The sequence below is a fragment of the Lissotriton vulgaris genome, chromosome 9 (assembly GCF_964263255.1).
Source record: "Lissotriton vulgaris chromosome 9, aLisVul1.2, whole genome shotgun sequence".
Lineage (NCBI taxonomy): Eukaryota > Metazoa > Chordata > Amphibia > Caudata > Salamandridae > Lissotriton > Lissotriton vulgaris.
Window position 1 is genome coordinate 339,574,010 of NC_141697.1, and position 12,710 is coordinate 339,586,719.

At 39.8% G+C, this 12,710-nt stretch overlaps 1 protein-coding gene across 2 annotated transcripts in view; it reads right to left on the reverse strand.

Annotated features, from left to right (window-relative positions):
- FBLN5 (fibulin 5) overlaps positions 1-12,710 on the reverse strand; it is a 272,407-nt gene that overhangs the window by 203,205 nt on the left and 56,492 nt on the right. The window contains exons 2-4 of one of the 2 annotated variants that reach the window (XM_086937681.1): positions 11,544-11,598; positions 10,127-10,175; positions 9,112-9,360 (exon numbers count right to left, since the gene is read on the reverse strand). In XM_086937681.1, coding sequence (XP_086793807.1) covers positions 9,112-9,360; positions 10,127-10,175; positions 11,544-11,598 — 353 coding nt within the window. Of the gene's footprint in view, positions 1-9,111; positions 9,361-10,126; positions 10,179-11,543; positions 11,599-12,710 lie in introns of both variants that reach the window. The other variant, XM_086937680.1, reaches the window with a different exon arrangement.

Sequence of the window (12,710 nt, forward strand, 5' to 3'; positions counted from 1 at the left end):
CTGCAGTCTATTTCCAGTTTCCTGCACCTAACTAATACAGTTAAATGTACTATATCAAACAAAATACATTTCAATTAAAACTTGAGATCCAAGGTAAGTTCGACTGGTAAGGTTTGGTCTCTAGATAAAGAAGATTACAACACTGGAATGTTGAGATCTCCTTTGAAGACAATGAAGTGGCTCAGAGCTGATAACGGCGGGTATAAGCCTTCTGCTCCAACATTCCAATGTTTGAATGTTCTAATAGCATTATAGCTCTTCTGTACTGGGTTACAGCGCTGCGAGGCCTCCGGGTAGCTATGCGCTATACAAGTGCAATTTTCATTTCATTTCATTTCATTCATTTCATTTCATTTCATTTCATTTCATTTCTGTACTGGGTTATATGAGTTGCCAAAGGCCCTCTCCCATCGTTATAGGCCCTCGTCTCCAGCTCAGGCCTATCACTTGGGTTCAGTGCCTTTAACACTCATTAGAATATTGGAATTTTGAGAGCTTCTTTAAAGACAAAGAAGTGGCTTCGGGGTAATAATAGCCAGCATGGGCGTTCTGCTCCAACATTCCAATGTTTGACTTTTCGTTTCTCCAGTTTTAATTCAGAACAGTCTACCTTTAGTGGGTAGAATGTTCTAATAGCCTTATAATAGCCCTTCTGTCTCAGGCTACACTGGTTGTCAAAGGCTCTCTCATTTGTTATAGGTCCTCACCTGCAGCTCGGGGTTATAACATGGGTTGAGGGCCTTAAACAACTGTTATTGGACTCAACAGCTGGCTATAAAGCTATAATAGAACACTGGATTGTCGAGAACTCCATTGTGTACAAGGGAGCAGCAGTGCCTATATAAACTGGTATAGGACCGCTGTTATCAACATTACAATGTCCTAATACACAGCCTCTGCAGCTCTCTTTATCTTGTCTATCGAAAATATATGGATTGGGCAGGAAAAAGCGAAAGGCTGAGCCTGTGCAGCAGGTCCCACCGGGGCCTTAGCTGCCCCCTCCTCTCATAGCTCACAGTGTCTCTGGAGCCTTGCAAGGAGGGAGGGGGAATTCTGCTCAGCTCCGGGGTCTCCTTGGCTCAAGTGAACGAGGAAAAGCAGTTTAGTCAACCCAGGGAGACCATGGCTGACTTCATCCTCCTTTCACAGCTATTGCTGTGAATGTTCAACAGCTAACAATCGTGGTGTTGCGCACGGCTGTTATCTGTTGACCAATCACAGCAAAAGCTGTGAAACAAAGGCTTTGGAGCCACAGGGGGTTTCAACACGCTCATGCTCCGAGAGGCCTTTGTTTTTTTAATTAGGACATTCTGGCTTCATGGGGCGGAATGTTCTAATAGCCTTACATCCTGCCTTAGCGGGCTACACCGGCCATTAAATGCCCGCTCCCTTGTTAAAGGCCCTCGCCAATGCTGGAGCTGACTTTTAATGGCCTGTATTGCCCCCTAGTGGGCTAATATGTATAGTATGGCCCGGGGTAACATGTTATAAGGTTAAATTAATACATCTGCTAAGCATGCATAAGTATACGATATTAAATGCAGATGTCGGTGGCCAGCATCAACTAGTTAAGAAAGAACAAACTATGCTAGACGAGAATGTTGCTACATCATTTTATGATTAATAATAATAACATGGTAAAAATCCTGTACAGCAGAAGTTGTGAGAGGAGCCACTTATATAGACAACCCATTTCAGCAGTATGGATCGTTATGCCAAGTATGTATCAGCTAATAATAACTAATATTAAATACTAAGCTGGGAAAATATTTTAGTGATATATGTTGTGAGGACTATGGCTATGTGCCAGTCCCTAGTGCGACGAAGATCTATCTTCAACCTGCTTCACCTGCTAAACTTTGCATTCATTTTTGTTGGGAGTTTATTGGAAACATTATTTATTCCTTTCTTTCCAGCTTTACTTCGCGGATAGCTAAAATGGAACTTGCACATCTAGGTTTTGCCACGTAATGTATTAAGAACACCAGATTTGGCTGATAAAACATAGATCGTTTTTTCGATTATTTTTAATTTTGCATAGGTTATCTGAAAGTCATGAGGTCAGCATCTAGCTAACCTGTTTCATAGTGAATACAAATTAAATAAAGCATATCCAAGCCAATAACAATAATAGTGGAGCCAAGGAAAGCAGCAATAGTGATGTCATCCAAAGCTGTCCTTTCAAACACACAAATCACATTAATTCTACACTCGTCTGAAAACACCAGCTGTCATTGTGTGAGCCAGTGAGAAATGAAGTATATTTTCAGAGCAGATAATCAGATTATACTATGCCTCAATATTTATAAGGATTGAATTAGTATTAATCAGGGCCATTAAATATCGACTAAACGCAATGGATATCATGCAGGACAAAGCAATAGCTGTCAGGTTATGCAGGACTTTAGAGTTGTTTGTCATTTGTCAAAAGGGTAACTGTTCTCGCATACCTAATTCACTCAGGGGTCTTTACGAATCCTTTAAAATCAGGAGAGATCTTCTTTTCATTGTCTTCTCCTTTCCCTCCTTTGATTTTGGTTATCGAATATGACATGTTTCCCTTTTCTGGATGTCCTGGAGGTCCAGGTTCCAGATCGGATGCAGAACTCGCCACTGTTTTCCCAAACCAAGAGAAGCATACACTCAACACTGAGTGCACTATATCTTTTATAGATTGACCGTCACATTTTCATAGTCAGTAAATATGTGTTCTTTTCCGAAGAGCACCGAGCACTAGTTCTTACATGGTCCTGCTCAGATATCCAGTGCCTGTCCTCAACCAGTGTCTCCGGTGTCTCTTCCTACCTCTATTTTTACCCTGGTTCCTAATTGAGAAATTTGTCTATATTGTACCGATCATAACACGTGGACAAGTGGGATTTTCGTTGGCTTCACTTACTATTACCGGCAAGTCTTCATCATCAGTAAAATTGGATATTGACACAACAAAAAACTCCTTTATTGTTAAAATTTATGCCAGGAGTTTTTATTATTATTGTCAATGCAATGTATAAATTTTACATATCACCTTCAATTGTCAACCACCCACCTTTAGCTTTTTTGTGAGCACTTGAACTATACTTCTAAATGTTTTTTACTTATTAATACTAATAAATGCTTTATTATGTCAATTTCTATCTTGTGTCCCGTCGTACAATTTTAAACTACCTACTATTGCTCCAGTTCGACGTTTATTGACTGATATGTCCTATTCCATAGGCAAATAGATTAACACTTTCTCCAATTATGGTTGTTATGCTAAAAGGGACACTTAGCCACCTGTGAACCATTGTTTTTCCTAACATCATCGACTACCTCAGGTTCAAGTATTGGGGCACCCTTATCTTCTATACAATTCACTGTGTGAGGCTCACATAGGATAAGCATTCACAGTTCCCTCCACCCTTCCAGCCTTGCTTCTTGAATGTTTCTATGGATAACTCACTCCCCATTTGTTCTCGCTTGTTCCATCCCCACTCTGCCCCATAGTCTCTACTTGCCTGTCCTCGTGTCACACTCATCCCCATCTGGAAACAACCCAACACCCATGGTCCCCCTGATCTTGCATAACATTTGCTCATTTACTGGCCGGACAAGGAGTTGCTGCTAGCTTCATGTAAGGTCAGCATCTGGCCAGATTTCGTAATAACCTTAAACAATCTAGGCCAGTGCCTTTTTCCCCTCCTGCACCCCAAACTCCCCCAAAGGCCACTAGTGAAACACAATTTTTTTTTATACATAAATTAATCATTTGACAACATGATGACCATCAAATTTCCTGCGCCTGTCAATGAATTGGTAATTGTGGATTAATTAACAATTGAACTAATTAACTAATTTGATTGATGAATAATTTTTGAAACATCAAGGCCTTACATTGTGGTAAAGCATGGCAGTTTTGTTTGGTTCTTTCATGCTGTAAATCCCTGACAAAGAGGCACGGCGTATCCTTTGGGGACATGAATGTTAATATTGAAAGCAGCAGTTTATTTTCCCACAAATCCTATTTTTAAGAAAATATGGTTTTAGAAATGGATTTTACGTTTTGTATATCTCTTATGCCTCTCGTTGATTGACTGTATTACATTTTATATTTATGCTGTTTTTGGTTTCAATAAACTTGAACTTAAAAAAAAGAAAGAATCTTTACTGGCTGTGCGGATGAGTTGTTGGTTGATGGCATTGTTTGCAGTTCAGTTGAATTTTGCTGGCTGCATCTGATACTTCCGCCAGCACTACGGTTCCACTCAGAAATGTGCTCAAAGTGGGAGGCACAGAGCACAAGAGCATTCGGAACATATTTTTCATTTAGTGGACCTCGCAAATACCCCTCAGAACTACTGAACTCTCCAGTTCTCAAATCCCACCTAGAAGGACCTCACATACACTGCTAGGAAGAGACAAGCTTTTTAGGTTCTACATAAATCACAACTGGCTGGACACCGCAAATACTATAAGGAACTGAGTACTACAGAGGCTCCGCATAAATAGAATCTGGGAGACCACTGCATATACCGAGAGGAAACGAGAAACTCCATAGGTTTCACACACCACAAACACATTGTACCCCGAGAAATAAAACGATGCATATGTGAAATGAATGCTTTAGTTCTGTCTCACTTATTCAGTGTGATACACGACTAAATGGCAACACCATGAACTATCAAAAGATGATTGTTTGCTTTTCTCCCACAAACAACCCAGGCCTCAATAAGGCTTCCTTGACAGAATATCTCACAGGCATGCAGCACGGTTCGAGTCTGGCATATGGGCATCTTTGACAGGGCTTCATTATGTCCACCCAAACCCAGTATTGCACAGTAGAGAGACCATAACCTTATGCACCCTACACACAAGCCATCACTGGCTACCATCAAAAACAGCACTTCCCACCAACTACCTTTACACATCACCTTTTCAATTCCATGTATAGTTCACCTTAATCAATGACAAGTTGCTAAAACACTGTTGATACTTTCATGTATGTAAAGTAGCAAAGTGATTTAAACTGAACAGCACTTCATTTCCCCTCACTGCATTAATACACATCTAAGAACCATTAAAATAAAGTTATCTTAAACATAACACATACTCACGTGCACAGTTTACCATACATGGGCAAAACAAGCTGCCCATTCTGGGCAATGGAAAACTGACCAATTAAGTGCAATGAAATGCAGAAAAGTTCTGTGGCACACCCCTCGATGGGTATAACATTGGGAAAACAGCTATATTCGAATGAAAATAATTTTCCTTTCACATCAACCAACACAAACCATTAATAAATCAGACAGTCACCAACTATCAACCAGACACAACATGCAAAACTATCACAACTGATCAATGGAAATTAACAAACTTTATGAACAGGGTGCCCAGATTGCAAAGCGCTGCAGTCCCATACTAATGGAAGAAGAGAGTTAGACAAATGCTTTTAATGTAGCATTATGTTAACTACTGAGCAACTCACTACTATTTTTATATCATGACCTCTCACAATAGAGTAATGCCTCTGCTAGAACACGATAACCAACCTCAACTGAATTCGCCTTCATTTATTCCATTCAACACACACCGACTTGGTTGCCCGTCACCAGACAGTGCCTAATATATCTTATTTATCCTTCTAGAGATGTAGCCTCTTGAACTGACCACTATAACTCTGCACCAATGAATGGAACAGTTCGAATGTACAATTTTTCTGCTAGGTAAACCGCTCACTATTTAGTGGGCCCGGCTACTCTGGCTTTCCATCTGTGGGTCGCGTCTCTTGGACTCCTTGTACCTCCACCGTGCCTCTTGTGAGCACCACTCAGAAGCAGACAATCAAAATGCAGGTTTACGCTCTTCCGCAGGCAGATTTGTAAGTTTGATTCTGTTTTCAGACCTGTACGTAGAAGAGGAGGGACTCCTGTGGTCCAACTATAGTTCGGAGAATACCATGTCCCTACTTTTTGAATCACAGTTAGGTTTTTATTACAGATTCTGTGTATTACATAGTGATGCTTTGAACTATAGTTTGGAGATGAATGTATCTCTACTTTTTGAATCATAATTAATGGTTTTGTTTTTTACGCAGGCAACCTTTGAAGCAGACCAGAAGTCCTCTGTTATTGAATTGCCGTGAAAGATCTAGATATGCTGTATATAAAAGTTAGATGTTGGACATTGAAGTATCAAACCATTCACGTTTCCTAGTGTTGAATCAGTTATAGATCCTCATCTGTCCATTAAAAATTATAATCCTGAAATTACAATAGTTCTATTTGTTTATTATAAAAGCCTTTTGTTTTCAAGTGTTAGTTCATTTTATGGATAAAGTATGTTACACGTTCTGTTTTAGGGAAGGTTAGACAGCCTTTACATTTGAAAAATACTAACATTTCTGTAGAAACTGTACTTTAAATGCATATTTTAGAGAGGAAAGGTAAACTCGATTGTTTTCATTAGCATTTTCGGATAGATTATTACCTTATTTTCACTGTCCTTCTAGTTTAGATTTTATTTACTAATTAAGCAAATACAACTCACTACTTACGACAAGACTTGTAGACCCCTCCTCTCTTTGTCTAGGACCACCCCACTATTTCATATCACACATTCTTGAAGGCTAAAGATTTGCAGTCAAAGACACTGCACTTCCACACCTGCTCAGAAACACCCCTAAAATGTTCTGTTTCACAAAGCATCGGAAAGCCAAGGCGGTCACTTCATTGGCTTATCTGTCCCCCTTCCTCTTCTATTGCTACCTGACAGGGTGTCTTGAGGTTTAGCATGTCTGCTGTGCCCTACGTGTCTCTTTAAATAAAATTAGAGTAACTAGAAAGGCTCCCCCTTTACATTCCCAGAATGTCTACCCTTCTCTAAAACCTGTGCAAGACTCAGAAATTCGAGCCACGCCATGACTCAATCAGCTTTTAACACTTGAGCCTGGCCCCTCTTTACATTAACACTAAAATCAGCTTCTATTGTCAACAACAACAGAATCCTTATTCAACCAATGTATTGGTCATAAAAGCACATAGAAATTAATCCAAAGATCACAGTTAATAAAGACAAAACAATTCATCAAATGCAATCAATGAGATTAAAAAAACATCTGAAATCACAGCAAAGAGTAACATTGCAGAAAATGTCCTAAGCTTCAGAGCTGCAATGATACAGCTACGTACAGCGTTGCAATTTTTTAGGTTAGCTAAAGGTTGAATATATCCCAGACCAGCTTCTATTGCCAAACCTCGGCCACTTAGATGCGGGAAAAGGTCACTGACTCTGAAACTAGCTAGTAATTTGTGTCTAAGAGCAAAAAATGATATTCTGTACAAGCAGCTGTGACTTAGATCCACCTCCAGGCCCACATCCACTTCGGTTCAGTCTGAATAGCTTTAGGCAGTACTCAAGGCACACGTATTCTACATGGAAGTGTTGAATTGATAGAACCAGTAGACGGGTCAGGATGTTAGTGCTCTGTATACGTATACGGGCATCAATCAATAGACAGTGACAAATTACTTACTGTAATTCATTGGCACTGTTGCATCAAAATTCTACATAAAAAATGGATATTGCAAGGCATGTGGTGCCTCTTGTGGTAAGTTCTCAAATGTAGCAGTATAAAAGTAGTTTAGTCGGATTACTCACTTGTTGAATGGCAAATAAATGTAAATACAGTTTTCAAAATCAAACAAACATACATATAAAGACACATTAAAAAAATATATAAAATAAACTAGCTACAATGTTAATTTATGAACGCAATTCGAACCCAAGCCTTTGGACTTTTTCGGCCTCCTTTTCTAACTTTAAACTTTCTTCACAATTATTAGCAGAAAGAAATGGGAATGTTGCCTTAGTTACTGATGCATGTTTCATCTTTTTCTTGAATATTGCTCACACCCTTTTCCCTAAATACACTGTAACTAATGCAAAAAATATCGACATAGACACAATGTCCTCAGGTGCACCAAATCAACATTTACAAATCAGCAATAGCTAATGTTCACCAATAACATATCACTACTAATGGAACTACATTAGTTCTAAGAGGAGAAATGTTTATGAGATCTATTTTATAAATTTAGCATTAAATGATACATTAAAGACCAATACACAAGAAAACAGGTGCAGGTTTACTACGTTTGGGAATTCTCAACCATTCCTTGGAAACTGCAACAGGTATTGGTGGTTTCCAGGTATAATGCTGGGAATATCAAATGGCATGGAATTGTATGCAGGTGACAATTCCACACCAAGGAAATACAGCCCGGTGTGCAAACGCACATTTTTTAATGTTTATTTTTTCCACAAAGGATGTTTTTCCCCATAAGGAAATATCTTCCCAACACCCTCAAGTTTGGAGTCAACAATTTCCCTTTCCTCTGTAGAAGGTGAGTTACTTCATCCCCTTTCTGGAGTCAAACTTACCATTTCCGGGGTGGGAAATGGTCAGATCGAAAGTTGCGGATGCCCACAAACTCACACACACATATTTGAGATAGTTCCAAAACTTCCAGGGCAAACCACATGTTAATCTTCCGACTCACCAGTGCTTGTGTGTGGTTTACTACTGTGAAAAAGGGCTTTGTGATTCGGGCCCATAGTATATCTTCCAGGCACTCGGTGCAGCATCACTGTTACTGGCACCCACTCCCCGTTTAAGTGCAAAACTGAGTTTAGCCAGATATACTGCCCCAGGATATATGGAGCCAAGAGGACTGCTGTTTTGTAAAATGTGTTTTTTTCTAACTGCATTAGGGAGCAGCCTGAGCACATTTTCAAAAGCGCATGCTTGACATAAAATGACAAAAGAAATTCTGTAGGCAGTCACCTTCAAATCTCCTTGAGAGCCCACAGTACTATATAGAGCACTCTGAGGCTTCCATGGTGGCTGCTGACATCCTATTAACCTTCACAGATACACGATACAAGATCACTCCACTGGACGAGAATTAATCTGTACAGTGTCCTAGTAAAATTCAAAACCCTAGACTTCTTAGAAATTATTTGAAAACATTGAAGTGGACATCTTTCCTAGAATTCACAGATTTCAGATTCACTCTCAGATGCATTCGACTGATGCTGCCCCACGCGCCAAAGTTACATATGACTTACCAACACACTGGTTGCTTTCATCCATTGTGTACCCAAAGCGGCAGAGTGGAGGCCTGGAGGCAGAAGGGAAGTTGGGCGCGGGTACAGGTGCAGGAGGAGGTGGGTAGGCATTGGGGCGCTCATAAGGACTTGCATAAGGGTCGCGGTACACAGTACTTCTTCGGGGAATGCATAGGTATCCTCCGTTCTGATTTACACACATCATATCTCCTCGGCAGGCTTCAGCGATGGTGCGGCATTCATCAACATCTTAAGAATCAAATAAATCATGAAAGAGAAGGATCAGCAATGAGATGATGTCCAAATCCTACACAATTGTCCCACTACCCATTAGCATATAAAGGTACACTGTACATACACTTTTCAGGATGGACAATATATGGTGTAATTGTTACACTCTGGACTGAGATCTAGACAAGACATTATGCACCGTCTATTTTCTAAGTTCCTGTCTGTACATTGTGAAATGCACATATAAATAATTTATTTACAAATTTGGTATCATGCACATACATTCGAATTAGAATTGTAATTAATCTACTGCATATACACTACATACAAGTACTGTAGGTTTGTACTTTTTGTCACACAGAAGCTAGACATATGCCTTGCATCTGACGTAATGCACATAAGATGGACCTAGGCCTATATTCATCACTAGGAGTATAGAGAGGACATAGCTGGTATCCGAGCAAACCTTTACAGATGATCTTGTATATAGTGTCATGCTTGTGACCTCTGCAATGGGAGGTGTCATACACATACAAGAACTTTGGAGGGAATGTGTCTGTTGGGATGAGAATTAACTTGACAAAGGCCAATATAAAGATTGTGCACATGGATTTAGGGCTCAGACTCGTGTTGGAATTCCAAACTGGTGTTAGGGCTGTATCTGGCACCATGCCCTAGGATTTGAGAATGTGGTTACACTGCTTTACATCCATGGAGGGAAAAATTACATTAAATAGTTGTTCTTTCAATTAACTATCCATTAAGTTCCATTGCCATTTCTTACCTAGGCACTGTCCAGATATGCGGTCCATTTCAAATCCATTGCTGCATTCCTGCGGAAAGAAAATAGAACAGAATTGTAATATTTGAGTCCATGAGAGCGACAAAGGGAATAACAATAGTGACCATTTATAGTGCGTACAATAAACTGAATTCACTATTGGATGCTGATTACAATGTCACTAGTAGGCAACCAATGCTATAAGACTCTAGTAGTCCCTCCATACCATAAACCTGGGAGAAGGTTTTAAAAGCAGCAAGGGGGCATGTGTCCGGTAGCAGATCTACTACCAAGCAAATCCCGAGCATCACACATATTCCCGAATAAATGTCTGTTTTTTGGGAAGTGACAGGAAAGGGAATATCTTTATTTTCACTTTCTTCCAAAGGCCAGTTTTATTGAGGAATTTCATAAGCGTATTGATTTATTATGTTATTTCGTGTAGAGCAAATTCAGTTCACTGCTACATCTGAGTGCATGATTGTTAAGAAAATGGCATATAGTAATGCCATTTCGTTTGTTTTAGGGGACTATCTCCGATTGAATGGTGTCTTCTCAGCTGAGGTTCCATTGGGTGTGTATCATAGAACCTGCCTCAGGAACCTTTATCTGGTGGTTTGTGAATGAAGGCTGAAACATCCTACTTCTAATCAGAAAAATCTGTCAAACTTACAAAGGATTTTAAAGTGATCGCTTGCTATATGCCTCAAGGCAGAGGCCAAATATGGTAGTTTCCACTCTGTATTCTCTACAGCAAATGCTTTAGCGAATAGCGAGGTTTTCAAGTCGTCCACTCATTTTCAAGAGAGCAGCTTGGATCTCAGGTTTGTATCCGAGTCATTCCAAAGATGATGCCAGGATCCTTGAGGGTTTTGCACCCATTTTTCAGTGTATGATGGCACAAAAACACCTTCTCATTGGATCATAAGGTTTGAGGGGAAAAGTAGGAAGAAGACAACAATTGACAGTAGAGGGAGGAGGGATTACATCTGAATCTAAAAAAACAGGAGTATAGTAGTAATGTTTTTTGAGAGTCAGCCACAACTTCTGTACATTGGTTATTTACCCATAAATTCTTCCATCTGTGTAATAATAGTCTCATAGCTCTGGATGGTATATTGAGCCTGCATGCTCTTGAGAAACATGTGACATTCTTGCCTTATCGTTCCAAGGCCCTAAAAGGTGGTCATCTCACAACCCATTTCAGAGCTCTGGAATGCTTGGAATTAAGATTGTGTAGCTTCATGATTTTGGCGGTTCAGCATTGTAACCACTATTTATGACTGTGACCATTTTTGGTCACTTTATATACATTGAGAATAAATTCCATGGTCTTACAATAGAATGCAATTATATTGTAATTTACACATATGCCAAAAAGTCACCTCATGAATAAACAATCTGGGTTATGCATGCTTACTTGTGCACTCCCTTGGTGTCTGAAGCCGATGGCAAGCAGGAAGAGGGCCAGTATCCTGGAAAAAGAAGAGAAAAGTACAAGAAGTTGGATTTTTTGTCTGACAGGCGGGTTTTCTAGGAAGCTATTATTGACTTGTGACATAATGTGTCACTATATTTCTGTCTTTTTGTCTGTGAGGTTTTATGCCAGTGCAGGGAACTATAATCTCCTTCTGACGAGGCATAGTTTGAATTGTATTAACAAAGGAAGGGTTGGACTGACCATATGAGCCACATGAAAAATTCATGGTGTGGTTGGGACAGTGGGCCGCATTCAGATCTGCATGAACTGAGGCATTCTTAGTCCATACAACCCTAAAACATTGACAACCATCACGATTTCAGAACATTCTTCACGCAAGCCCTGACACCACACTAAGCATACTGTAACACACCACAGACCATACATACCTTTCTATGCAGCTCAGCACACAATATCACAAATATTGAGGATTAAATATCAAATCAGAATATTGTGAAAGTATCAATCGTTGGTGCACTCTTACTTTACTTAACTCCATATATGTGTACCTTGAATATATATATATATATATATCCTGAATGTGATCAAGGGCTCTTGAAGCCCGAAACGCGTCGTTGCAGGCTGCGTGTGAAACGCAAATAAACGTACATCTTGCCTGAATTGCTGTGGCGGTCTGAGTTCCTTCTTCGCCGGGAAACGGAAGTGGTGGGAATTGTGTGGCGCATATATATATATATATATATATATATATATATATATATATATATATATATATATATATATACACATATTACCTACTGGCGGTTGCCAGTAGGTAGTTATAATTAGGACCTATTTTCCATAGGAAATCCGCAACATTCTATTTACAATAACTTTGGCACTGGTTGACGAATCTTCGCGATAATTTCAAAACTCGTGGGGCGCTTCAGTCTGCTCCTATCCTGAAAGTTTGGGGGTGATTCGTAAAGCAGGGGCAGAGAAAAAGGGGGGTCCCAAAACGTGTTTTGCCCATGCAATTTCCCATAGGAACCTTTAGTCACAGGTACAGCTCGAACTGCTGAACGGAATTACACTAAATTTGGAAAAGAGGTAGTCCTTGGTTCAGACTCGTGCCTTTTTGTTAAATGGTGTTAATCTGTTCAGTAG